Source organism: Sturnus vulgaris, chromosome 9 (genome assembly GCF_052056855.1).
Source record: "Sturnus vulgaris isolate bStuVul1 chromosome 9, bStuVul1.hap1, whole genome shotgun sequence".
Lineage (NCBI taxonomy): Eukaryota > Metazoa > Chordata > Aves > Passeriformes > Sturnidae > Sturnus > Sturnus vulgaris.
The window spans coordinates 259,013-285,052 of record NC_142251.1 but is presented as its reverse complement, the minus strand read 5'-3'; the positions used below and the strand labels follow the sequence as shown (position 1 = coordinate 285,052).

Genomic DNA, 26,040 nt, shown 5'->3' with positions numbered 1-26,040 from the left:
CTGCGGGAGCGGGGCTCGGCTCGGAGCGTGTCCTGGAGGTGTGGGATAGCACTACGCACACTTACCTTCACCTGGTTATTTAAACGGTTTGATTATGTTTTAGTACACTAGCCAATGGTGATGTAAAACTGCTCATAATACCATCCTGTAATTCTTAATTCCTGTTTGCTTTGATGTACAGAGTAAGTAATCTCAGTATTCTCTGCAGTGCAGAGTAATCTGCAGTGGCTAATTCTCAGGAATCTGGCAGTTTTAGTAGGAGCACATAAAATATCCCCAACCATTTCCTCAGATCCCAAATCTTCCTTATTTCTGTACTGTAAATGTCAGAAGTATTTCTGAGCACTGCCTTGAATCCATTATTAGGCTTTTACGTGACTTGTTTCTTCCAGGAGCTGGTTTTTGTGGCTGAGGTATGGCCTGTTTAATTGATTAAATGCTTCAAATGGTGAGGCTGTGCAGAGGTGCCTGGGAGGGATAATCAGAGTTTTCCCTGGAGCTCTCTGCTCAGGATGCCATCCCCTCAGAGAGCACACACTTCCAGAGGGACTGGAATCAGCTTCTGTGTGTGATCTTATCAGCCATGATACAGTAGAAAGACTATCCCATCTCTGGATGGGCACCAGTACAGCTCACCTGTCAGAACAGGTATTGCTGGAGCTCTTCTCACAGAAACTAAAACTCTTTTTCTTTAGGAAATGGTGGATCAACTCTTCATGCTCTTCGGTGCTTGGAAGAGCAGTATGGTGATCAGTGGACTTCCTTCACTGTGCTGCTAATCCATTCTGGTAAATTCAGTTTTATGTATTTTGCTCTAAAATGATACCTTTTCTTTCTTTTTTTTTTTTTTTTCTTCCTCAAAATAATAAAATGGCAGAGGAACTGGAGTTCTAAAACTGGAGTTCCTTGAGAAAAGTAACCCATGTTTCTGATCGTTTGCAATTAGGTTGGTGCTTGCAAGATGTTATTGTCACTTCAGCATTTCTTTCAGCACTAAAGTTGCTCAGTCAGTGAGAAAGATGTGATTCACAGGTGGGATTTGAGTTTCTGCCTTGAAACATCCGTGTAAAGAACACAACCCTTTCTCAGGGCTTGGGCTCCTCTTACCTCTGGGCAGGCTGAATATTCCCCTTCCTATCCACTGAGTCAGGCCCCTTCCAGATGTGGAAGAACATCAGTTCTGCAGAGGAGAAAGAAATCAAGTGTTGTGACCGAACCACTGCCTTTTTGACTCATCTCTGGCTTAAAATTCCCATTGGGAATGTGGGGGTTCTCCTCCCAACCAAAAGGCAGGTATTGTTTGCTACTGTCACTTCAGTGACAGATAGCTCTGAGACAGAAAGGTGACACAATCAACCACAGTTTTAATAGGAGCTGTATAGGGCAGGCTGGGTTTTGTATACAAGGTCAGATCTGCTCTGGGACTTGGTGTATGCCCAGGCCAAGAGGTTTTTAATGCTTTTGTGTACCTGTGAAATAGCTGCCTGGGTGTGGGTTTTTGCTCACCTCTATGCAGTGTGTCTGTGTAACTGAGAGTTTTTTGCCAGGTGGTTACAGCCAGCGTTTGCCGAATGCCAGTGCCCTGGGCAAGATCTTCACAGCGCTGCCCTTGGGCCAGCCCCTGTACCAGATGCTGGAGCTCAAACTGGCCATGTACATCGACTTCCCTCGCCACATGAGGCCAGGAGTCCTCGTCACGTGCTCGGATGACATCGAGCTGTACAGCACTGCAGTGACAGAAGCCATCACCTTTGATAAACCCGGCTTCACTGCCTTGGCTCACCCGTCAGACCTGGCAGTGGGGACCACGCACGGCGTGTTTGTGTTGGACCCAAACAGCTTTTCGGGAAAGGGGGGGCTGCAGTATGGATCATGCTATCGTTTCCTGCACAAGCCTGACGTGGAGACCATGCAGCAGAGTGGTGCAGTGTGTGTGAGGGGGGATCTCCCCCAGCTCAGCTGCCCTGGGAGCCCTGGGGGCTCGGAGTGTGTGTACACCGACAGCGTGTTCTACATGGACCACGGCACTGCCAGGCAGCTGCTGCTGTTCTACAAGCAGCTGGGCACTCTCTGCTGTGAAATAGATGCATATGGTGACTTCCTGCAGGCCCTGGGGCCTGGAGCCACTCCAGATTACACCGAGAACACCAGCAATGTCTGCAGGGAGGGCTCGGGGCTGGTGGCAGTGAGGCAGCAGCTGTACTCCCTCCTGCAGGGCACTGCCCTCAACGTCATCGTCCTCAGCAACTCCCAGTTCTACCACCTCGGGACTGCTCAGGAGTATCTGCTGCATTTCACTGCTCAGAGCAAACTGAGATTTGAGCTGGGCTTGCAGCCCGTGGCTTTTAGCATCCTCCCTGGCACAGCCACGAGCTCGGAGCAGCTGAGCATCATGCAGAGCATCCTCGAGCCCGGCTGTGTGGTAGGGCCTGGCTCTGTCATTGAGTACTGCAGAATTGGGCCTGGGGTCTCCGTGGGGACAGGCTGCATTGTTAGTGGGTCGTGCCTGGATTTCAGTGTAGACATACCCTCAGGCTGCTTCCTGAGTTCAGTGAGTGTGAAAATCGCTGCTCAGGTGAAGTATGGCACCATGGTGTTCGGTGTAGGTGACGACTTGAAGAAGAGTGTGAAGTTGTTGTCAGATATCCACTCCCTCCAGTTTTTTGGGGCCAGCTTACCAGAATGCCTTGACCTGTGGAGTGTAGAGGCCTCAGACCAGCTCTTCTCCAGTGAGGACACACGTCTGGGGCTGTGGACTGCGAGGATTTTCCCTGTCTGTTCTACTCTGAGTCAATCAGTTAGGATGTCACTGAACATGCTGAATTCTGTGCTGCACAAGTCACCTTTCAAACTGAGTGGCTTTCAGCTTTTGTCTGTTGAAGAAATGCTCACCTACAAAGATGTGGAAGACATGCTGAAGTTTAGGAAGCAAATTTATGATGAAATCTGCCTACAAAGACAAAAAGAATGAACAGTACTTGAACAAATCTCCTCTTTTCATTTGTGGATGATTGTTTACTTCCCAGCTTGTAAGAATCCTAAGGGAAAAGTACACAGATCTTTTCTCTGATCTCATTGAAGTAGAAATTAAGAAATTGAGTATCATTAATAAAGCAGCAAATGCAGATAAACTGTTCTTTTGATTGAAGTAGGGAAATATTTCAGATCTGAAAACACTGGTGACTTTTTGTGGGTTGCATCTTATGTCTTGTAGTCTTTGTCAATTGGGATATGATACAGAAAAAATTAATTGTCTATTTGGCTGAAAACTGCTTTAAAAGCTTATAAAGGGTAGAATATTGGTTCCAGCAACAGGAAATAATACAGTTTATGTTTCTCTATTTTCATGCTGCCATTTTGCAATACAGTCTCAGTTAGGTAGAGGTAAAATGATTAAAAGTGTTTTTAATTCAAGACATGTTGTCTTAGGCATTAATAAATTTTTCTCTTTTGTTTTGTAACTTTTTTGTCCCTTCCTGTTTTTTGCCAGAGGACAAAAGATTAGCATGAGAGATTATTCTTCTCCTTGTGACTCAGTACTGGGGTCAGCACCTGCCACAAGACATACTGGTTTATTTTTTTAGCAGTAGTTGTTGGAGGCTGGCAGTGTGATGGAGAATCAAACGGAGTGAGTGATGTGTGCCATGCAAAAAGCAGCATTTTGTGTTTCTCCAAACTGAACGTTGCAGTCCTTGCTGTCCTGAGCAGAGCAAAACCCAGAGAGGTTTGTTGTGAGTGGCACCACAATTTGTATCCTCAGAGAAACTCTGCCCCTTCTCCCCCTTCTGCAAATAAAGTTAATATTCAAGTCCTCCTGCTTCCAGTTTAGATGCCCAAGGTCCAGCTCCAGACAGACAAATCTGCTGGTTTTAGGAGTATGCTGTGCAGTATATCAGTGTGATTTGGCTGTAAACATGGTGCATCTTTTCCTCTTGAATGTCTCTGTGGGTTTTCATGTTTTATTTAGTGTCTCATGATGACAATGTTTGTGTCCCTGCTGACTGAAATCCCAGATGGCACCTTTGTTATTCCACCTACGAGGCAGCAGAGTAACATCCCCTGAGCATTCCCCACCCTGCTTTAACCTGCACTGGGTTTTGCTCTTCATTAATAAACCTTCCAAGAAGAAATACAAAGAAGATAAACATGGAGGTTGGGAATTGCTGGGGTTGACTTCAAAGGAATAAAAATTTCTGAGCAAATAGAGGGTCTAAAAGTCAGTAAATAAATATTGGTGGGTCTTAAAGTCTGTATGAAATGTTAAACAATGGCAGCAGTAGGTTTGGGAACACTCAAGTCAGATAAATGCTTTAAGTCACAAAGTGGAGGTAGTCATAGAGCATGGAGTTGTCATTTTTGTATCATCCTGTTGGCATAATTTATTCATCTGCTGTTACACAAAGATTTTAGGAGCAGCATGTTTGACACAGACTTTGCATGTCGAGCTGGGCACAGACTTTGTTTGGCACAGACTTTGCTGAGGGTTGCTGTGCTGCCAGGTGAGTTCTCTGAGTGTTTGGTGGCAGGGAAATGATCCTTTTAACATGGTTATCCACTTCAACTCTTCCAATTGCATTGTTCTGAATTCCCTGAGTACCAGGTACTGATTTCATTAGTGGAAGCAAACTGGATAATAGTAGGAAGTGGGTTTGTTCCTGGCACATAAGTATTTGTGGGAAAGGTTGTGGTGGGTTGGGCCAGCAGCAGCTGCTGTGCCTTAGGGAGCAGTGTGAATTCAAAGACAAAAATCCAGGAGTGCCATCCTGGTGGTAGCCATGGACTAGCACAGCTAGCCCCCAGGTGAGATCTTGAGGCAAAGGTTTTAATAAAAAAAAACAATCTGTAGTAATGGAATAAGCATGGATTTACCAGGTAAGAAACATTGCACTGCTTTCAGTCTTTCCTCTTACTCTGAACATTTGTGTCTCAAATTAAGAGGCAGATTTCAGTCAGTATTAACCCTGGATAACACCAGCAGGTTTAATGGATTTACCCCACAGGTATGGCAATGGTGATGTGCCATTCTTCATTTTTAAACTGCAATCAAGTTTAATGTAAAATGTTATGAGGAACGTGACAATATATCTTTTATTTTTAGAGAACTATGTTAATTATTTTCCCATATGGAGGGATTTGAAAGCCATGGATGTGACACTTGGAGACAGAGGTTTGTGGTGGCCTTGGCAGTGCCAGGGGAATGTTGGACTTGATGGTCTGGGAGGGCTTTTTTCAGTCCAAATGCTTCTTTGATCCTACAATTCTCTGTACTGCAGCTTTTTATGAAGTGTGTACATTTTTGGCTATGACAAATTGCAGTCCTTACAGCAAGGGTCGTGCTGCAGTGTGAGTATCTCTGTTTTAAAACCAAAAAGCCTGCAGACCAGACCATAATGCAAGGCTGATGTATTCACTCCGTGTATGTATTTTATCTGTATTGCATTTACAGCTCCAGGTAAATCTTTGTATTTCACAGTCTGCTGTTAATGTAGATGACAACAATTTTCTCATGCAGCCAGCTGGGATAAGTGTGTCCCAAGGAAACTGGGAAACTTGTGCAACTTCACAGCAAGGTCAGTGGTTTGGGGGTTGCTGGTTTCCAGTACCAGGACAGCATCCTGTGGTTTTCCTGCAGTCTGAGTGAGGGATGCAGCCATGAGGGTGCCAGGTGGGACTCATCTCTGAAACCTCGCGTTTGGTTTTGGTTGATCCCCAGAGGGCTGCAATGTTTGATGGCCTCTAGATCATTGCCTGGCTCCATCTGTCCTGAAATGCAGTTCGGGCTGGTACAATCTCAAGATGAGCTGTTAATGATTTTTTTCATGTCAGCTTTCTTTATTGAATTAGTTTTGCTGTGTAATACAATAATAGGGCTCATCATGAACATGATGGCAGTGATTTCCCTGAATGCCTTGAGCAGGCACTGTGATCAGCAGAGGTTTAGCCCTGCTGAAACCTGAGAGGCTTCTTTCAGTGACCTGGTGCAGGAAACTGCAGCCGGAGAGATTGGCCACGTAACAAAGAGCACAGGGGAAGGCGGCTGCAATAGAAAGGAGCAGCTGAGAGGGATCTGTGCCCGAAGGATTTGGGGAGCTGACAGAGGAAGTGAGCTCGGAGGATCAGCTGGGTCTGCAGAGCAATGTTCGTGCCTTGCAGGCTGGTTTTGCTCCAGCTCACAGGCTCCAGCCTCTCCTCGTTCCCAGAGCTCTTCTCTGATGCCAGAGCTTCGTGTTTCACTCTCTGCACTTGAGCCCCCTTTGGAAAGGCCTCTCAGATGTGAGAGCAAAAATAACAGCACAGTGCTGTGTGCACTCTGTCCATCTGCAAACACTGCAAACTCCCTTCCAAGGGCCACAGAGCTCCTCTGCTTTCCTCTTGAAAACACCTCTTTTCTTTTAGCACCCTCTTCATTTCCTGGGACACATCTGAATGTCACCAGAATGGCACTGAAGTTTATAGGAACAACTTAGAGCTTCTTCAAGTAAATTATAAATGTGGATATATGTTAATTGTGGATATGTTCTGATTAATTTGAAATAAAGATAATTTCAAAAGACTTACTCCTGTAAACCCTCCTGGGAAGGGCATTCAAAAGCTCAGCTCTCACGGTTGTGTGCTGACTGGATGTGGGAATCAGTTCCCAGGCTGGTGCTTTTCTGAGAATCCTTGGTCAAGTATCTCAGGATGCATTGTCACAGCAGTTCAAACTCTTGTGAAATAGATCCTTGGATTTGTATGTGAATTTCTGCAAATGAAGGGACAGGCTGCAGTGCCAGGAGCTGTCAGGGCAGCGAGGTTGTTGCAGTGGGATGCAGTGTGCAGGAGGTTTAGGGATGTGTGTTCTATTAACATGTCTGAAATCCTTCACTGGGATGAGAACTCACACAGAACAGCTGCCAAGGTCAATCACCACACTTTCAATACATAAATATAAATATTTGTGTGCGTGTATTTGCATTTCACTTTGAATTATATATTGCCCTTCCTGAGTGCCATACCCAGGTGCTGCCAGTGCCACACCCGTGTCATGGGCTGTGAGCTGCCACCACCCCTGGCCTCTGAGCTGGGGACCCTCTGCACTCCCTGGGGCTCCCCTGCACTCTTGGGGACCCTCTGCACATTTTGTGGATCCTCACAGAGCAGCCGGGACTCAGCTCCTAAATTCCCTTTTCTCTCCCAGACCAGCAGCTCGCTGCCGGGTCAGCACCTCCCAGTGCTGGAGCGTTCAGGAGATGAAGGCAGGTGTTGGTTGGGAACGAGCAGCAGCATTTTCAGCAAGGTGAGTGACTGCTCCTGTGACTGGAGCTCAGGGGCTGTTCCTGTGATTTCAGCCCAGTTTTTCAGTGAGCTCAGGGACTGTTCCTGTGATTTCAGCTCAGTTTTTCAGTGAGCTCAGTGTATGTTCCTGTGATTTCAGCTCAGTTTTTCAGTGAGCTCAGTGTATGTTCCTGTGATTTCAGCTCAGTTTTTCAGTGAGCTCAGGGGCTGCTCCTGTGATTTCAGCCCAGTGTCCAGCACAGGCCATTGTTGCATGACATTCCTGTTGGCACAGAGTTTATTTTTAGCCAGAGACTATCACAAGTATTTTTCAGCAGCACTGTCACTGCCCCTGAACAGAGGCTCATATTACTGCAAGAACTTTGCTGAAACAAAGAAGATACATTGGAAAAATGGGGAATTATAAATCCAGACCAACCCAGACCTGCACGGGTAACTAATGTCACTTTTTTACAGGCGATGTGCCATCCGTCCATCGGCAAGGAGCAAATGGTATTTCAGGAGATAACTCATCCCTGCTTTACTCTTGAGTTCAAGGCTCAGGTATTGTTCTCGGCTTAACCCAGATCCAGGCTGTGAAAGAAGACAAGCCAAAAAAGCTACTAAACTGAATTTGTTTGGGCAATTATATAAAATCATAGTAACTTGTATACTATGTTGATTGAGCTCATACTTTGTGAGAAAAACCTTTACATCTCCAACCTTTTTCTGCTGTGTATCTGTTGAGGAAAAAAAGAGCTAACAAAGGTAACCTGAGCTTTCAGTTTTCTCTTGAATATTTTTTTAATATTAAAATATTTCTGGTAGGGATTCATACATACTCACTGCCTCTGAAATCCTTGAATACATTTCTGTATTGGCTTCAGCAGGAACGATTTAATAGCTGTAATATTTTAAACTTTAATAGATACATATACAAAATTGTACAATTGGATGTTTAAAAACCAAGTGTTTTGTGACTGGAACATGGTGATCGTTGTGCTTTGAAGTGTTTTATCAGCTGGGAGTTGTTGTTGCAGATGAATGGAAGAAGAAAGTCAGTGAATCCTACGCCACGGTCACAGAGCGCTTGGAGGACGACCTGCAGATCAAGGAAGAGGAGCTGGCAGAGCTAAAGCGTGTTTTCAGGTAAAACACTGAGAGTGGTTTTTATTTCTTTCCAATGGCTCTTTGCTATCAGTGTTTCCAGTTCCAGGTGTTCTGCATGGACAGTTTCTCAGGTATGGAATGCCTGTTCCTCCTGTCTATTTTTGGGAATTCATCATCACCGTGCTGGGCAGAGCAGACTCCAGAATTAGTGGCTGCTGCTGATTAATGCCAATATTTCACAACCAACACCTGTCCTTTTGTACCTGCAGAGCTCGGGTGCAGCAGCACCCAGCTCTCAGACTGCAAATGAGCTGAGGAAACAATCGAAACGTTGGGGTTTTTTTTAATTGTAACCTTGTTAAATGTGTTAAATGGCTGCTCCTCCCTCAGGGCGGGTTCATAGTTACACAAATCCAATCAGGGTGCGCTGATACTGGACGGGAAATCCCAAACTTCTGTGGGCAGCCAAAATCGAGATTCTCCAAAGAAATATTAACTGTAGGTGTAGTTTGTTTCCAATAAATGGAACCACTTCGAGTGTTTGATGGATCAGTAACAAATCAGCCTGTGCAGAAGGAAACCCACAGGGCTCAGGACGGGAGCTGGAATGTCCAAGTATTGTCTCGTTTAACACCTGTGAGCAAGCACAGTGATCACTGTCCCCCTGATCTCATCTGGGCAGTATAAACTCACTTTTTGGTGGGATTTTCCTGGTTATTCCTTTCGTTGAGCAAGATGGGCCCTGCTCTGTGTGTGTCCTACTCGCCATTTAAAAATCAATACACGCGTTTTAAAAATACTTCTTCGTTATTATTGCATTAATAATAATGAGGCTGAGTTTGTATGGATTGTTTATATTTTTAAAGAGTCTTTCCTCTTATTTCCCCTAGTTTAGATAAATTTAGAATGCATAGACTGTGATTGCATAAGGGTTTCTCAGGAAGCAATAAATCTTCACCCGACCCCGTAGCAGTGAAGCGTTTCTGCATTTCCAGGCTGTGATCTGGGCACAGAGGCAGCCTGGAGGATTTCCGTGGTTTCTGTCTGGGATGTGTCCCCCGGGCTGTGCAGGGAGGGAGGTGCGGGAGGTGCCCGAGAGCGAATTAATTCCTTTTGCGTGGGGGGTTTCCCTTTGCAGCTCGGAGGAAGCGTTCTGCAGAGTGAACCTGAATTTCCGCACGCACAGCGGGCTCTCGCTGCTGCACCTGTGCTGCCTCTGCGGGGGTTCGTGCCGGCCTCACCTGCGGCTCCCAACGCGGCGTTTCCCCATTAACGCACTAAGGGATGCTGCGGGTACCCTGCCTAACCTGCTGCTGGGCTAGCCCGAGTGATTTCCCTTTATTCTATTATTTATTACTTAGTTGGTGTGCTAACTCGAGTGATTTCCCTTTATTTTATTATTTATTACTTATTTGGTGTGATAACCCGAGTGATTTCCCTTTATTTTATTATTTATTACTTATTTGGTGTGATAACTCGAGTGATTTCCCTTTGTTATTTATTTATTTATTACTTATTTAGTGTTCTAACTCGAGTGATTTCCTTTTATTATTTATTTATTTATTACTTATTTGGTGTGCTTACTCGAGTGATTACCTTTTATTATTTATTTATTTATTACTTATTTAGTGTTCTAACTCGAGTGATTTCCTTTTATTATTTATTTTTTTTATTTATTACTTATTTAGTGTGCTTATTCGAATGATTTCCTTTTATTATTTATTAATTTATTACTTATTTAGTGTGCTTATTCGAATGATTTCCTTTTATTATTTATTTATTTATTACTTATTTAGTGTGCTTACTCGAATGATTTCCTTTTATTATTTATTATATTACTTATTTGGTGTGCTTACTCGAATGATTTCCTTTTATTATATTATTTATTACTTATTTAGTGTGCTAACTCGAGTGATTTCCTTTTATTATTTATTTATTATATTACTTATTTAGTGTAGTTACTGGAATTATTTACTTTTATTGTATTATTTATTACTTATTTAGTGTACTTACTGAAATTATTTATTTTTTATATTTATTTATTATATTACTTATTTCGTGTACTTACTGGAATTATTTCCTTTTATTATATTATTTATTGTATTATACTACTTATTTAGTGAACTTACTGGAATTATTTATTTGGTTTTTTGTTGTGAGATAGGATTAGGAGGAAGACGAAATAGGCTTAAACGTTAAAGGGCACAAAGAAAACTTTTATTATTAGAAACTACAAGGAAAAATAATAAGAATCAGAATAAAATTTTAAGATTTTTCTTTTCCTCTACAACTTCTTTTTCTTTTTCGCACCAACCACGTTTAGAAACAATTTCGTTAGTTTACTATTTCTAAAATAGTCTTTTATTAATTTAATTGGAAGTGGAGACTTTCTTTTTAGTTTATGGAGATTTTTATACAAGAAATAGGGGTTTTTTGTGGCCTCGATGTTTTAGTGATTAGTCCTTTGGGAGAATGGAAATTTGATTATTATGTAATTTTTAAATTTTTTTTACTAGTAGTTTTTTTACAACTGTTACTGAGGACTATATTAACTTATGGGGTACACTTTAAGGATTATAACAATTTAAACAAAAGGGTTTTTTATATTTGAAAACAGGGAGGTTTTTTTGGGGGGGGGATAGAAGGTTTTTTTTTTTTAACTTATGGGATTATAGCTATTTTAATATTTGTTTACTATGGTACTAATGCCTTTGTTCATATTTACAGTTTAAATATTCATATTCATATATTCATGTTACCTTTTAAAAGGCCAAAAGGCCTTAAACACATAAACGTTTTCATTAGTGTAACAATGTATTAATATTAAAATTGCTTCTGTATGCATTCCCTAATCCAAGCTCATCACAGAGCGTTTCTGGCTCCACAGTGCCCTGCTGAACAATGAGTGGATCTTGTTATTTCCGAGTGCAAGATCCAAAGGTGGCATGAGAACATCAGAGCACCCGGGGTAGCTGAGAGGAGGCTTAAGAAAACACACACTAATTATCAGTTTGTGAGCACACTAATTATCAGTTTGTGAGCACACTAATTATCAGTTTGCGAGCACACTAATTATCAGTTTGCGAGCATTGGAGGAGAGCAAAGAGCTGCAAGGTCTGACCCTGTCCTTGGTTACTGTCACAAGTGTTCAGAAAACAGAGGAATTGATTGCATTTATGTATTTATTCACTGTGCATCAAAAAGGCCAGAGCGAAGCCACGTTCCTGGACCACATTAATGGACCTGGACCACAGGAGCACTCCCCAAAATCCCATCCTGGTGAGGATGCCCATGCAGGGAGAGCAGTGCTCCAGTTCTGAGATGGCAAAGAGCTCCGAGAATGAGGAGCCAGAGGTTCCAGAAGCATCTTCTGCTTCCTGGAGCTCTCTGCAGCACGGCCTGGATGTTACAGGAGGAGTTTGCTTCTCCAGAAGCTCAGCCACCCTTCCCAAATCCTCACTAAAGTGTGAGCAGTGAGCTGTGAACAGGGAGCTGTGAGCAGTGAACAGGGAGCTGTGAACAGTCAGCTGTGAGCTGTGAGCAGGGAGCTGTGAGCTGTGAACAGGGAGCTGTGAACAGTCAGCTGTGAGCAGTGAACAGGGAGCTGTGAGCAGTGAACAGTGAGCTGTGAGCAGTGAACAGTGAGCTGTGAGCTGTGAACAGGGAGCTGTGAGCAGGGAGCTGTGAGCTGTGAGCTGTGAACAGTGAGCTGTGAACAGTGAGCTGTGAACAGTGAGCTGTGAGCAGTGAACAGGGAGCTGTGAGCTGTGAACAGGGAGCTGTGAGCTGTGAACAGGGAGCTGTGAACAGGGAGCTGTGAACAGTCAGCTGTGAGCAGTGAACAGTGAGCTGTGAGCTGTGAACAGTCAGCTGTGAGCTGTGAACAGTGAGCTGTGAACAGTGAGCTGTGAACAGTGAGCTGTGAGCAGTGAACAGTGAGCTGTGAGCTGTGAACAGGGAGCTGTGAGCTGTGAACAGGGAGCTGTGAACAGGGAGCTGTGAGCTGTGAACAGTCAGCTGTGAGCTGTGAACAGTGAACAGGGAGCTGTGAACAGGGAGCTGTGAACAGGGAGCTGTGAGCTGTGAGCTGTGAACAGGGAGCTGCTCTGTGGCCACAGCTGTCCCGGCCAAGGAGGTATTTCCATCAGCCTCACCATTTCAAAGTTTCACAAGATGCATTTGATTACTTGCCTCAGGTCAGCAGTCGATTTCTCTGCTTTCAAACACACACAGGAGCTTCTTACCCCGTCTGCATGTTCTTTCCTGTAACTGACTTTTTTCCACTCTTCTCTCTAAAGGCAACAAATCACACATCAGAACTCTCATGTTGAAAGGGCTGCGCCCATCCAGACTAACGAGAAATGGATTTACAGCTCTGCACTTGGCAGCTTATAAGGTAAATTATTCGAAACAGAATTGATGCCAGGAAATCAGAACTGAGCCACTGATTTGTCTGAACTGTCCAGATGAGCTCTCTAGTCATTATTCCTGGTGAAAATCTACATTTCACACTTATGGTGCATAGGAAAATGCCCCATCAAGAGCCCGTGCACAGGAATCAGCTTTTGCAGTGTCCTCCAGGATACTGCTTTGGAATTACTGATGGAGGCACCCAGTGCAATTCAAGATACAGGAGCTGTCCAGTGCCACCAGAAAATCAGGATAGAGCCTTTTTTGACATCCAGGCTTCAGTGTGGCAAAGGAAACCCCTGGTGCCCGGGGCAGCCTCGCCCAGCCTCTCCTGGCACTGGTCCCACCCGGTCCCTCTGGGTGTCACAGCCAGAGAGCCAAGGCTGGGCTGCTGCCCTCGGCTGGGAGCCCTGGGCCATGGGAGCCCTGGGCCAGGGATGTGTGTGATCTCTGTCCCATTGATGGGTGTGACCCCTGTCCCGTGTGGCCCCTGTCCCGTGTGGCCCCTGTCCCACCGATGTGTGACCCTGTCCCACCGATGTGTGACCCTGTCCCATTGATGTGTGGCCCTGTCCCATTGATGGGTGACCCTGTCCCATTGATGGGTGACCCTGTCCCATTGATGTGTGGCCCTGTCCCATTGATGGGTGACCCTGTCCCATTGATGGGTGACCCTGTCCCATTGATGGGTGACCCTGTCCCATTGATGTGTGACCCTGTCCCATTGATGTGTGGCCCTGTCCCATTGATGGGTGACCCTGTCCCATTGATGGGTGACCCTGTCCCACCGATGTGTGACCCTGTCCCACCGATGTGTGGCCCTGTCCCATTGATGTGTGACCCTGTCCCATTGATGTGTGGCCCTGTCCCATTGATGTGTGGCCCTGTCCCATTGATGGGTGACCCTGTCCCATTGATGGGTGACCCTGTCCCATTGATGTGTGACCCTGTCCCATTGATGGGTGACCCTGTCCCATTGATGTGTGACCCTGTCCCACCGATGTGTGACCCTGTCCCACTGATGGGTGTGACCCTGTCCCATTGATGTGTGGCCCTGTCCTATTGATGTGTGGCCCTGTCCCATTGATGTGTGGCCCTGTCCCATTGATGTGTGACCCTGTCCCATTGATGTGTGGCCCTGTCCCATTGATGTGTGGCCCTGTCCCATTGATGTGTGGCCCTGTCCCATTGATGGCTCACGGCCGGCTCTGTCCCCAGGGCCAGGCAGAGCTGCTGACGGCGCTGCTGCACGGTGGCGCTGACATCCAGCAGGTTGGCTACGGGGCTCTGACCGCCCTGCACGTCGCCTCCATGGCCGGCCACCAGCAGGTACGTGTGGCTGCGGGGGGCGCAGGGGTGAGAGCGGGCACGGGCGCTCTGCTCTGCTCTGCTCTGATCTGATCTGATCGGATCTGATCTGCTCTGATCGGATCTGCTCTGCTCTGCTCGGATCTGATCTGATCGGATCTGATCTGCTCTGATCGGATCTGATCGGATCTGATCGGATCTGATCTGCTCGGATCGGATCTGATCTGATCTCCTTCCAAACAGCCTTAGAACTGGCTGTGGACAGCTGGATTTTATTTCATTTTTTTCTGCATTTCGGGAAGATCACATCTGTGCATGTATTTTTACACTGGACAAACATGCACAGAGGACACAGATCAAAGGTTGGGTTTGATAGATCTTGGAGATCTTTCCCAGCCTTGGTGATTGTTTGATTCCCGTGGTTCTGTGCAGAATGATGGTGGAGCTGTTAACCTGAGCCCTGACTGGGATGCTCTCATTCTCAGGCATTTAATGTCTCCTCTGTGCACAGTGCAAAGAGGTTTTCTCTGAGCACTCTGGGGCTCCAGGTGATTTCTAAAACATCTGGGCCTTTTGCTAAATGCCAAAGGCAGACCTGCTACTGCTCCCACTATTATAATATCTAATTATAATTACAATATTGTTATTGAGCTCCTGCTGGGGCTATGGGAGGTTAGGGTGCTCACAGCCCAACAAGGATGGGTCTGTTAACTCCATAAGAAATGAACTGCTGGTAGTTCTTATTTCTTCCCTGGGAGAAGGATCAGCTCTGTATCACAAGCATCTCCATCAATGGAGTGGGACTCTATATAACTCACTTGATTCTGCTGCTGCTCTGGGAACCAAGGAATTTTAGTCCAAGGATTTATTTGCTATCCTTCTTTACATAGCTGTGAAATTTTCAGTCAGCTTTGAAGTTCCTCTGCAAGACAAAGTAGCTTGTTTTGTCCACAATTTCATTAATATTCATGGAAACATGGAATAATTTTTTCAATCTCCCCTTATAAGGATGAGGTTTTTATCCCTTGCTCTTTTCCAAAACACAAAGTCCTTATATCTGTCTCATAGGGTTTTTTTGGTGTCTCCTTCTAACCTTCAGAGTGGCTTATTTAATTGTTTTTGAAGTGAACATCGTTGACTTGAGTGTTCAAAACACTTCTGAATAAACCTTTTGTAAGATAATTTTAGGAAAAATTCCTAAGTGAGGCTGTTGTACAAGTTGTTAAAGTGTTGTTTTGCAATGCCATTTGGCTGTACAAGGAGAAGGGAAGAATTAGCTCCAGGCTGTGCTGGTGTGAGCCCCACGGGGATGCTGCTGCTGCCTTTGACCAGCCCACCTTTGACCAGCCCAAATTTCACCAGCCCAGATCTGACCAGCTGCTTTCCCTGCAGCTCAGGAATGTCCCCTTCACCTTCACTCACTGCCTGTCTCCTGAGGATAAAACTCTTTTTTTTCCCTCCTTATTTCTGAAGTATTTCTATCCTTGCACATCCCTCCAGCACAGCCTCCTACTTGTGATGCCTATGACAGTTTCCAGTGCTTTCTAACACTCCTTTTTTCTTTCCTAGAAAGATATCTTGTCTGAGAGACTATCAAGGCTGTCTCTGTACCCCTGTCATCATTTACACTTGAGTGGAGTTTGCTTAGTGCAGCACACAAAATTCTATTTATCAGGAGATCACAAGGCAGCAGGAACTGCTGCCATTGCTCCAGCCTGGAAAATGTGTCAAAACCCATCTGGTGTAATGCTCATCATCAGGGATGCAGCCACATCACTCAACACAGATTTTTCACCTTGAAGCTCCACCTTGAAAGCTTCTAGATGAATCTAAATTTTGGATAAGCTGTGCAGAAAGGCATTTCCTGAGAGTTCACAGCTTTCCAGAAACACATGGGCATCCTGAAGGGCCAAAAGAAATAGAAATTTGAAAGAAAACACTCAGGGTTATTTATTGAAGCTAAAGAGCTCTTATCTTCTAACATACAAAGGAATTTTCCATGTTGGAGGATTTACCTTCACACATTTAAATTTAAAAGGGTCTTTCATTTTGTGTGACTTTTTCACTTCTGAAAACTCTGATATGTTTACAGCTCTTTGTTCACAATGGCTAAAAGAAAATTAAAGGTTGTTCTGAGAATCCAGACAGCCATTGCTGTGCCTCTTACTTCACAAATCAGGTTTTTTTTAGTGGCACACCGATTTTCAGGCTCATTTACAAAGCATCACTGACATTCAGTGTTCAGTTCAAGTACTGTAAGCCAATCACTTTTACATGCTGTACTCAGCTCTGCACATTTATAACTCGTTTGTTTGGGACTGTTTGACTTTTTTTAAACTGGAGGCATGAGGTTTCAAGGTCCTGTTTCACCAACTGAGCACATATATACATACACACAAATATATGTATACACCCAGTGTTTCTGAGTTTTTGTGCTGTTGGTTCCTTTCAGGCTGTGGATATCCTGCTGCAGCACAGGGTCTATATGAATGTGATATACCCACTGTATATTGAATTTTTGTGCTGTTGGTTCCTTTCAGGCTGTGGATATCCTGCTGCAGCACGGGGTCTATGTGATATACCCAATGTACATTGAATTTTTGTGCTGTTGGTTCCTTTCAGGCTGTGGATATCCTGCTGCAGCACGGGGCCTTTGTGAACGTGCAGGATGCTGTGTTCTTCACCCCCCTGCACATCGCTGCCTACTGTGGCCACGAGCAGGTAGAGGGGCAGGCCCAGCCCTGCCTTGGGGCTGTTCCTTCCTTGCACTGACTGGTCACTCAGGCCTGGTGTCCATCCACCACACTGAACGTTTTTCAGAGTAAATGTGCACTTGCTTTTGAGAATTGTAATATTTTTATAGATGTGGAACTTAAAAATGAGTTTTCTATTGGATCCCTTCTCCCTGTTTTAACTTTACAGAGATGTTCCCATATAGTATTACCCAATGCAATAATGTATCTGGTTTTCTCCAAGTTTTATTTGCATGAGGTGTTTTAATTACCCCGATGGAATATTCAGGTAACGCAGCTGCTGCTGAAGTTTGGAGCTGATGTGAATGCGAGTGGTGAAGTTGGGGACAGGCCTCTCCATCTGGCTGCTGCCAAAGGCTTCCTCAACATCACAAAGCTTTTGGTGCAGGAGGGGAGCAAAGCTGATGGTAAGAAAAGAGATTTAAAAATCATCTTTAACACCGTGTTTTCTAGCTTAGCTTCCTGACACATTCTCTTTGTACCTGTGTCTCTGTGTCATCTGAAACTGAAACAACAAAACAGCAGCTGGAGAGTTTGCCTTGGTTCAGTGTGCTGGTTTGTCATCTCACGTTTACTCTGCTTTCAGCAATAAGTTAGAGGTGAAAAGCAGGAGCAGAAAACAGAATACAGATTAATATAGAGAGGTGGCTCATTTTTGAGACATTGATCCAGGAGGGAGCACAGGGCCATGCAGGGGGGAGCTGCAGTCAGAGGGACTCAGATGCACAGAGAACTTGTGAATGAGGTACGGGAAAAGGGGTCTAACTCAAAATTATGCAGCAAGTAATTTAAAATAATTCATATGGAAGTCAAAATTCCACAGAAAAGGGGATTTTTGAGCACATGATTTATTGTGCTCCACAAGCTTCCCACTCCTCCCCGTGGGCCATTTTCTGTCTGAGGGGCCAGTGTGAGGGCTGGGTGGGCTGGGCAGGTACAAAATGTCCCAGCACACTTCGGGCATGGTGTGAGTTCTTTGTCCAGGTGGCCTCACAGTGATGTCACTCAGGCTGGGACACTGCACTTCAATGCTTATATTCTGCATGAATATAATATTTAAAATATTTTCTCCTGTGACTGATGCCAGTGTGCAGCTGGTGGTTCTGCTGGGTTCTTCCTCTTGCTGTGTTCCCTCTCCTTTTGCTGTTTCAGGAGTGCAGAAGGCACAGAACGTGCCTTTCTGCTCCCCTGCTGGTCACCTGTGCCACAGGTGTGCCCCTGCATGCTGTGCACATCCCACAAAGGCACACCAATGTTGGGACTCAAGGCCACACTTCAGGCATGTGGTGGTGATCAGGGCAGAGATTCCCACCTGTACCTGGAGGGAGCCTTTAGGGAAGCTGGAGAGAGATTATTTACAGGGGCTGGAGTGCTGGGACAGGAGCATGACACAGGACACACGGACAGAGGACAGGCTTTGATTAAACACAGGAAAAATCCTTCCCTGGAGGGTGGGCAGGGCTGGCACAGGGCACAGAGCAGCTCTGTCTGTCCCTGGATCCCTGGCAGTGCCCCAGGCCAGGCTGGACACTGGGACACCCTGGGACAGTGGGAGGTGTCCCTGCCCACAGGAAAGGACCTTAAAGATCAGGATCCCCTCCAACCCAGGCCATTCTGTGATTCTGTGAAATACTGAGCAGGTTTCAAATTATTTAAAAATTATCTTCTTATTCTCAGAGTAAGAGACAGAAATGTTTTTTGGAAGTAGCAGTACACTGCTTGGAAAGGTGCTGGTCTTTAATACAATAATTCACTGTGCTCTCTGTGAGTCCTGCCTGCAATCCCACACCCTCTCATGCAGCAGAAAAGCTCGGAGGGAGGCAGCACAGGCAGGACTGTGGGTGCTGTTTGCAGCAGGGAGCTCGGGGTGTTCCAGCCTCCATGTGTGTGCACCGAGCTGATATCATTATAATAAAGGGGGGAAAAGAGACATTCTCTCTTCATGACAAGGCAGTGGGAGGTTTGCTCTCTGTTAGAGAGTTTATTCCAAAAGGAAAGAATCTGGGGCACCATTTCAGGTCCTTTCCTTTAAACTCAGAATCTTCAGCACAGAAAAAAAGAAAAGGGGACGGGAAGCAGGAAGCCTTTTGCTCTTAAAGTAGCACGCTTTGAAACTTGCTGTAAATGCAGCAGCAGAGGGAAAAGCCTTTATTGCCCAGGGATGAAAGGAGCTGGGGAAAGGACCTGAATAAATTTGGCACTGTTCAGTGCAGAGCAGTAATTGGGGTCACACACTTGAACTGTTTCTTTTAACACACCGTGGCTGGCTAGCCAGCCCAGGGCTGCCCGTGCCATGAGCAGGACGAGGCTCCTGGCATGGATGACTCCATGGCAGCTGGCAGTGCCCAACATTCCCATCTGCAGACCAGGGATCCCCCAGGGACACTCCCTGCAACTGCCCTTGCAATATTTTGCTGCTGCTGGCACATGCCAGCAGTTCTGTTAGTGTTCTTATTATCTTACTTCTGTTCAAAATTGCTTTTTCCGAGGGTTATAAATAACTCATGATTCATTCATAGAAAGCTTTGTCAAAAGACTCAGTAAGTTTGGAGCTGGAAGAAAGCAGTCGTGCCCCAAGTTCAGGAAATCACCTCGGCAGTGCTCTGCAGATGGCACAGAGCAATGTGGGCTTGATCACAGAGCGTGGGTGACAAAAATCACAGAAATTTCAATTTCAAACAAATACATCCTCAAATATTTTTCCAGGAGGTTTCAAAATGCACAGACACAACACATAAACTCTACTAAATATCTGAAACAGTGCCAGACACACTGTGCTAAGGATAAAATCCTTTCTGTGTTTTTTTTTTTCTGGGTGAACCCACAGTGAATGCTCAGGACAATGAAGACCACGTTCCTCTGCACTTCTGCTCTCGGTTTGGGCACCACGACATTGTGAAATTCCTACTGCAGAGCAGCTTCGAGGTGCAGCCCCACGTGGTGAACATCTATGGAGACACACCTCTGCACCTGTGAGTGCCCCCGAGCAGCGCTGGGCACGGCTGGGGCTCCTGGGCTGCCTCTGCTGACACCTCTGCTCTGCTTCCTCTCAGGGCCTGCTACAATGGGAAGTTTGAGGTTGTCAAGGAAATAATTCAGCACTCGGGAACAGAAAGTCTCACTAAAGAGAATATATTCAGTGAAACAGCTTTCCACAGGTGAGGTGGAAAATGAATAATGCCATTATCAGTAGAGCTCCCCTTACCCACACACAGCTCCCAAAATTACAAATTGGAGTTTGTGATCTCCTCACCAGCAGCCAGGGCAGGGACAGAGCCACACAGGGAGGGTGAGGTTGTGTCATGAGACACATCCAGGGCACCAAGGAAGGGGCAGAACCAGGCAGGGAAATCTCAGCCGGGGACCCTGAGTGAGGAACCAGGGCCACAGCAGGGCCTGGCTGAATGCTGCAGTTTTGTAAAGGGCCATTTAAGAGGCACTTTGCAACACAGATTGCACAGCTGTGCAAAACTAAGTGATTCAGAAATAATTACAATGGTTCTGAAACAAAAAAAAAAATGAACACACTCTGGTGGATTAATCATGCATTTGCACAGTTCTAATGATCCTTTATTACTACATTTTTATCTCGCTGTAATTCTTTGTAAATTTTTGGCTACTCAAAGCACTTCTTTTATGGACTATAGCACTCACCTTTGCTTCTGCAGTGCTTGCACCTATGGGAAGAACATAGAACTTGTCAAGTTCCTCCTTGACCAGAATGTTGTAAGCATCAATCATCAGGGGAGAGATGGGCACACAGGTAACATCACCGTGCTTACTGTGTGTGAGGGTGTACAGCAGCACCAAAATATTGGGAAGCCATACACCATCAGGATTGCCAGGGAATTCCAGCACCTCAGTGCCTTCCAGGTGGAGGACAAAATATTCTTAAAATATTTTTACAGGAGGCATAGAAGTGATAAAACTTCAGTGAGGATGTATCAGGCTCAACAGGGTGTGTATGAGTAACCAAACCTGGTGTAAACTGTTCCTCCCATCCTGAGCCTTCTAAGTGGTGTTAGAAATTATTCTGCAAAGAGAGGGGCTTCTGGAACGTGGTGTGTGAAGGGCTGCACACCTTCCCGTCCCCACTACACAGAGCTGCCTCTGCTTCCACTTGCTTTTCCTCACATGCACAATCGTTGAACGTGGTTTGCAGGTGGCAGAGTAAAGGGTGGCACATTGTGCAGGGGCAATAGATCGGTTCCTGCAGCCTTAACGTTTCATTTTCACCTCTTGCCTCGGGGGCGTTTTCTTGACGACATATTTATTTATGGAGGAGATGAGTTTGCCCCTGGGGCTGTTGCTGCAGTGCTGCCATGCTCTGACACTCCACTCTCCTCGGGTGTTCCAGGCTTGCACTGTGCCTGCTACCACGGCCACATTCGCCTCGTGCAGTTCCTGCTGGACAACGGCGCTGACATGAACCTCGTGGCTTGTGATCCCAGCAGGTCCAGCGGAGAAAAGGATGAGCAGACCTGTTTGATGTGGGCTTATGAGAAAGGTATTTCATTTTTCTAGCTGCTGCTACAAAGCCCACAGGGGCTGTGCAGGAAGGGGAGGGCAGCATGGGAAGGAGACAATTCTGCCAAACAACCAGGCCAGCGCCTGCAGAGAGAGCTCCCAGGGAAAGGCACAAAGGGTTACAGACCCCAGCCCTGGCTCTCAGATCTGTTAAACTCCACTTTAATCCAGCACAAACTCAAGGAGTGTTTCTGTGCTGCTGAGACAGGAGACACAGCCTGTGCAGCCAGGGCTGCTCCTCCTCTGCCATGCACGAATTCTCATTTCACTGCTGAAATCGTGAGGAATCTGTCAGTAATCCTGAATTCTTGCAAACATGGGGCAAAGTGAGGCATCTTCCGTGGTTCCTGTTGCACTGTCCTGCATGTACAGCCAGGTGCAGCTCCCATTAAGAGTCACAGTAGTTTTAGATTGGCATCACCATGTCTTTGCATATTTTATACGCATGTTTTATATTTTTTTAAATCCCCTGATTTTCTATTAATTAATTTTTTAAAAAATAATGTCCTTTGAGTTACCTGCAAATCCTTGTGTTTCCTCTTTCTTTCCTAGGCCACGATGCAATTGTGACCCTCCTGAAGCATTACAAGAGACCTCAGGATGAATCCCCCTGCAATGAATACTCCCAGCCTGGAGGAGGTATGAGCTGAGCAATCATTTTATTCAAAGGCTCTGATCCAAAGGCTGCTCAAATCTCTGGAAGTGCTCCACTCATGTCAGAGAGCTTTGGGTCAGTCCTGTCCAGCACAAATAAAATCATTGCCACAGGACTCACCATTTTCTGGCCATACACAAATTCCTTTAATCATTGTCATGGCTCTCACCATTTTCTGGCCTTACACAAATTCCTTTAATCATTGTCATGGCTCTCACCATTTTCTGGCCATACACAAATTCCTTTAACCCTGGTCATGGCTCTCACCATTTTCTGGCCATACACAAATTCCTTTTGAGGAATGGCTGCAGCCATGCAGCAGCCCAGGAAAGTGAACTGTGCCCCAGCCCGAGGCAGCTCCCAGCAGATGTGTTGGTGTGTTTATCTGAATTCTCACCCTTTATTATTGACTCTTCCTGGCAGCATTGACTCATGGATTTATCAGCACCATCACTTACATTGTCACTGGACTTGATTTCACTCTGTTCTTTATTTCAGATGGTTCCTACGTGTCAGTGCCATCCCCTCTAGGGAAGATTAAAAGCATGACAAAAGGTATTTGCAATGGCAAGGCAAAATGTGAACTTTTGTGGTCCTTTTATGCAATGTGTTTGTCAGCCTGAACATCCTACAGAGGATTCATTATTCTGGACTTTTTATGGTTCATTGTTCCATTTCCCTGGGATAATTTTAGGAAGCAATCTACTTGTTGCTCAGCATAATGACAATTCCTGTATTTGCCTTGTTTTCATTCACTTTTAAAATTATATATTTCTTTTTTATTTCTTTGAGAAAAGGCTGTGATGTGAAATAGCATTAATGAAATACCCACTTGTCCATGAAAGCAAATAAATATTATTTAATCACATAGTGAAATGCCTGAATTATCCTTATAAGGAAAATTCTGTCCAAAAATAATTTGTGTTACTCTGAAACAAATACAGCTTAAACATTCAGATAAATATTTTAAGGTATTTCAAGATATTTCCTCTTTTTTTTTTTTTTTTTTTTTGGTACTTTCAATTTCCCACTTTAAATGTTCACTCTGGATATAATCAAATCCTTACATCCTTTACACAGCAGCATCAAAATTCTCTGTTTAGAAGTATTCTGATAAACTTTATAGTAATAAACTAAAAAGCTCAACAAGACGGAGACGTTTGACAACAAAATTCAGTTGCAGAGTTTAGATTCCACGTGTCCCCAAGAGCCGGGGCTGTGGAGCAGCATCCCCCGCAGGGAGCCCCGGCTGCTCAGAGAGAAGTGGATTGTCCTGGAGGGAGCCCCGGCAGAGCCGGGAGCCCGGGCAGGGCTCAGGGTGTGAAGCCAGGGGTGCCCAGGGCAGAGTGTGGGGATGCGCCTGTCCCTGGCAGCTGAGCAGTGAAATCAGCTTCCCCAGGGACGGCTCCTGGGCTTTTGTGCTGGCTCCCGCCCGTGCTTCCAGGGGATTTCTCTTGCAGAAAAGGCTGATGTCCTCCTCCTCCGGGCTGGTTTGCCGTCACACTTCCACCTCCAGCTCTCTGAGATCGAGTTCCACGAGATTATCGGATCAGGTACCAGAACTGAAGGGGCACTCACCTGCAATGTTTGATGTTCGTAACGAACACATTTGAGTTATTTGTTTTAAACTGTTTTAGGGTCCTTTGGAAAAGTCTATAAGGGCCGATGCAGAAATAAAATCGTTGCCATCAAACGGTAAGTTTGCTGCTGGTGGGTGAGGGGGTTTGAAGCGTTCACCAAGCCCGTATTTTGTGATGCCTTTTCCTCCTGCCGGCTGTGCTGTGAACCCCCAGTTACCGAGCCAGCACCTACTGCTCCAAGTCGGACGTGGACATGTTCTGCCGCGAGGTTTCCATCCTGTGCCGCCTGAACCACCCCTGTGTCATCCAGTTCGTGGGAGCCTGCCTGGATGACCCCAGCCAGTTTGCCATTGTCACCCAGTACATCTCCGGGGGATCCCTCTTCTCCCTGCTCCACGAGCAGAAGAGGTACTGCCCTCCCCACCAGCCACACTGCTGGGAAGAGCAGGGGATCTGTGGAGGTGTCAAAATTCATTTCAGAGAAAGGAAAACTAGAAAATACTGAGCTTTGGTTCCGTTTATTGGGTGTGCAAGGTAAACTGGTAAGTGATCATATCACAGTATATAGATTTTACATCATTACAGTACATAGATTCACCTTACATAGATTATGTAACATTGTTTTTGTACGTAAAACCATTTTAAACGTTCCATGATTTACAGGTAAGAATAATTTTCAACTGTCTATTAACTTCAAGTAATCTTTTCTTTTTTTGCAAAATACAGAATTCTTGATCTGCATTCTAAATTAATCATTGCTGTAGATGTGGCCAAGGGCATGGAGTACCTCCACAATCTCACACAGCCCATCATACATCGGGATTTGAACAGGTCAGTTTCTGTCTTCAACCTAAAAATTTGGGCAACATGGAAGCTCAGAGCCACAGGGACACCCCTGCAACCCCAGTGCCTCATTAGCACTCAATTGAGAATAATCCCAGAGGTTTTATACAAACCCCTACAAGTCACAATTGCTGAACTGTGATTGTCCTTGAAGGCTGCAGGCACTGGCAGTGTTTTCCTGCACCTGTTTGTTTTTCTGAACCTCTGTTTTCTGTTGCCCAGTTTGAGCCTGAGCCCTGCAGTCAAAGGGCACTTGGTCACATTTCCTCATCACTTCATCTCTGTCCCTTTGCTTTGTCTCTTTTACTGTAACTATTTCCCCACAGGCACTGAATTCACATGTTTTTCACTTTGCCTGGCTCGTTTGTTACAGCAAGCAGCAGCTCTGACTGCTCCCCTCTGGGAGCTGAGATCTTGCTCAGGACTGGGCACTCATCTCCTGGGTGGTGTCCCAGTGGGAGCACCGAGCCCTTGGTGTCTGCAGGAACAGCCTGTTCTTTCTCTCCAGCTGTGGAAACATCTTGTGTGAGCTTCAGCAGCAGGGGACGAAGCACCTGCGCTCCCTGCCTGCAAGAGTGGAAATGTTCCTTTTGTAAAGCCAAGGCTTGGTCCTCAGCTCTGCCAGCCCTCGGGAGCAGCAGGCAGGCTGGAATGGCATCCCCAGCATCCTCTGATACCTTCACATCCCTGCCAGGCCACAGGGGACAGCTCTGTGTCCCTTGTTCCAAGGGACAGCCTTGACTCCGAGCCAAGAGCCCCGTGCCCAGCTCTGCAGCCCCTGGCACTGCCCCAGGGCAAGCCAGGCTCAGACCAGGGCAAGCCAGGCTCAGACCAGGGCAAGAAAGGCTCAGACCAGGGAAGCCAAGGCTCAGACCAGGGCAAGAAAGGCTCAGACCAGGACAGCCAAGGCTCAGACCAGGGCAAGCCAGGCTCAGACCAGGGCAGCCAAGGCTCAGACCAGGGCAAGAAAGGCTCAGACCAGGGCAAGCCAGGCTCAGACCAGGGCAGCTCCATGCTTTGGTGGCTCTCAGAAGAACACTTCTGCACGGAAGGATTTTAAATAATGATTTCCACAAAAGAAAGCCCAAAGCAGTGTCTTCCTGGAGAGCCCCACAGAGCTCACACAGGCCAGGTTTGTGAGGGGCAGGAGATAACGTGCTCTGGGGTTGTTGGTGCCATTGGTGCTGCTGAGAGCTCAACTTCTGGAAGTTTAGTGCAAGAGCAGGAGTCACGTTTGCAGTGTGAGTCCCAGCCAACCCACAGGCACAATTACCAGACGAAAATCTTTGCAACAGCTTAAGAGAAAGACTAAGAGTGAAATTCTGTGTTAAGTTTTGCCCGTGGCTTCACAGGAGCCTCATATTTTTTACCTTAAATTTCCACATAACTCAACCGCCTTTGTGAGTTCTGAAATCTAATGCACTGCACATAATGCATTAAATAAACCTGCAATATGGCTTGACAGAATAGAGAAGAAAATTAATCTTTCGTGTCTCTACCCTGGAAAAGGGGTTATCCTTCCATTTAAAGAATAATTGGGAGTTTTATTTTGCTTTTCATTCTGACAGCCATCAGAAATGGTGACATGCATCACCTTATT

General features: G+C 45.8%; 2 protein-coding genes across 2 annotated transcripts in view; both read left to right on the top strand.

The window, feature by feature from the left end:
• TNNI3K (TNNI3 interacting kinase) overlaps nt 1-26,040 on the top strand; it is a 34,591-nt gene that overhangs the window by 702 nt on the left and 7,849 nt on the right. Inside the window, exons 3-19 of the mRNA XM_088169557.1 lie at nt 696-788; nt 8,295-8,403; nt 9,503-9,588; nt 12,663-12,760; nt 13,993-14,103; nt 16,705-16,803; nt 17,104-17,242; nt 19,663-19,807; nt 19,889-19,993; nt 20,504-20,598; nt 21,193-21,342; nt 21,915-22,001; nt 22,516-22,572; nt 23,478-23,570; nt 23,655-23,712; nt 23,811-24,005; nt 24,324-24,428. Of these exons, the coding sequence (XP_088025683.1) occupies nt 696-788; nt 8,295-8,403; nt 9,503-9,588; nt 12,663-12,760; nt 13,993-14,103; nt 16,705-16,803; nt 17,104-17,242; nt 19,663-19,807; nt 19,889-19,993; nt 20,504-20,598; nt 21,193-21,342; nt 21,915-22,001; nt 22,516-22,572; nt 23,478-23,570; nt 23,655-23,712; nt 23,811-24,005; nt 24,324-24,428 (1,825 nt within the window). The remainder of the gene's footprint in view (nt 1-695; nt 789-8,294; nt 8,404-9,502; nt 9,589-12,662; nt 12,761-13,992; nt 14,104-16,704; nt 16,804-17,103; nt 17,243-19,662; nt 19,808-19,888; nt 19,994-20,503; nt 20,599-21,192; nt 21,343-21,914; nt 22,002-22,515; nt 22,573-23,477; nt 23,571-23,654; nt 23,713-23,810; nt 24,006-24,323; nt 24,429-26,040) is intronic.
• On the top strand, nt 28-3,461 carry FPGT (fucose-1-phosphate guanylyltransferase). Its single transcript, XM_014892551.2, has 2 exons — nt 28-788; nt 1,548-3,461. The coding sequence occupies exon 2, from the start codon at nt 1,631-1,633 to the stop codon at nt 2,969-2,971; it is 1,341 nt and encodes a 446-aa protein (XP_014748037.2). The 5' UTR covers nt 28-788; nt 1,548-1,630; the 3' UTR covers nt 2,972-3,461.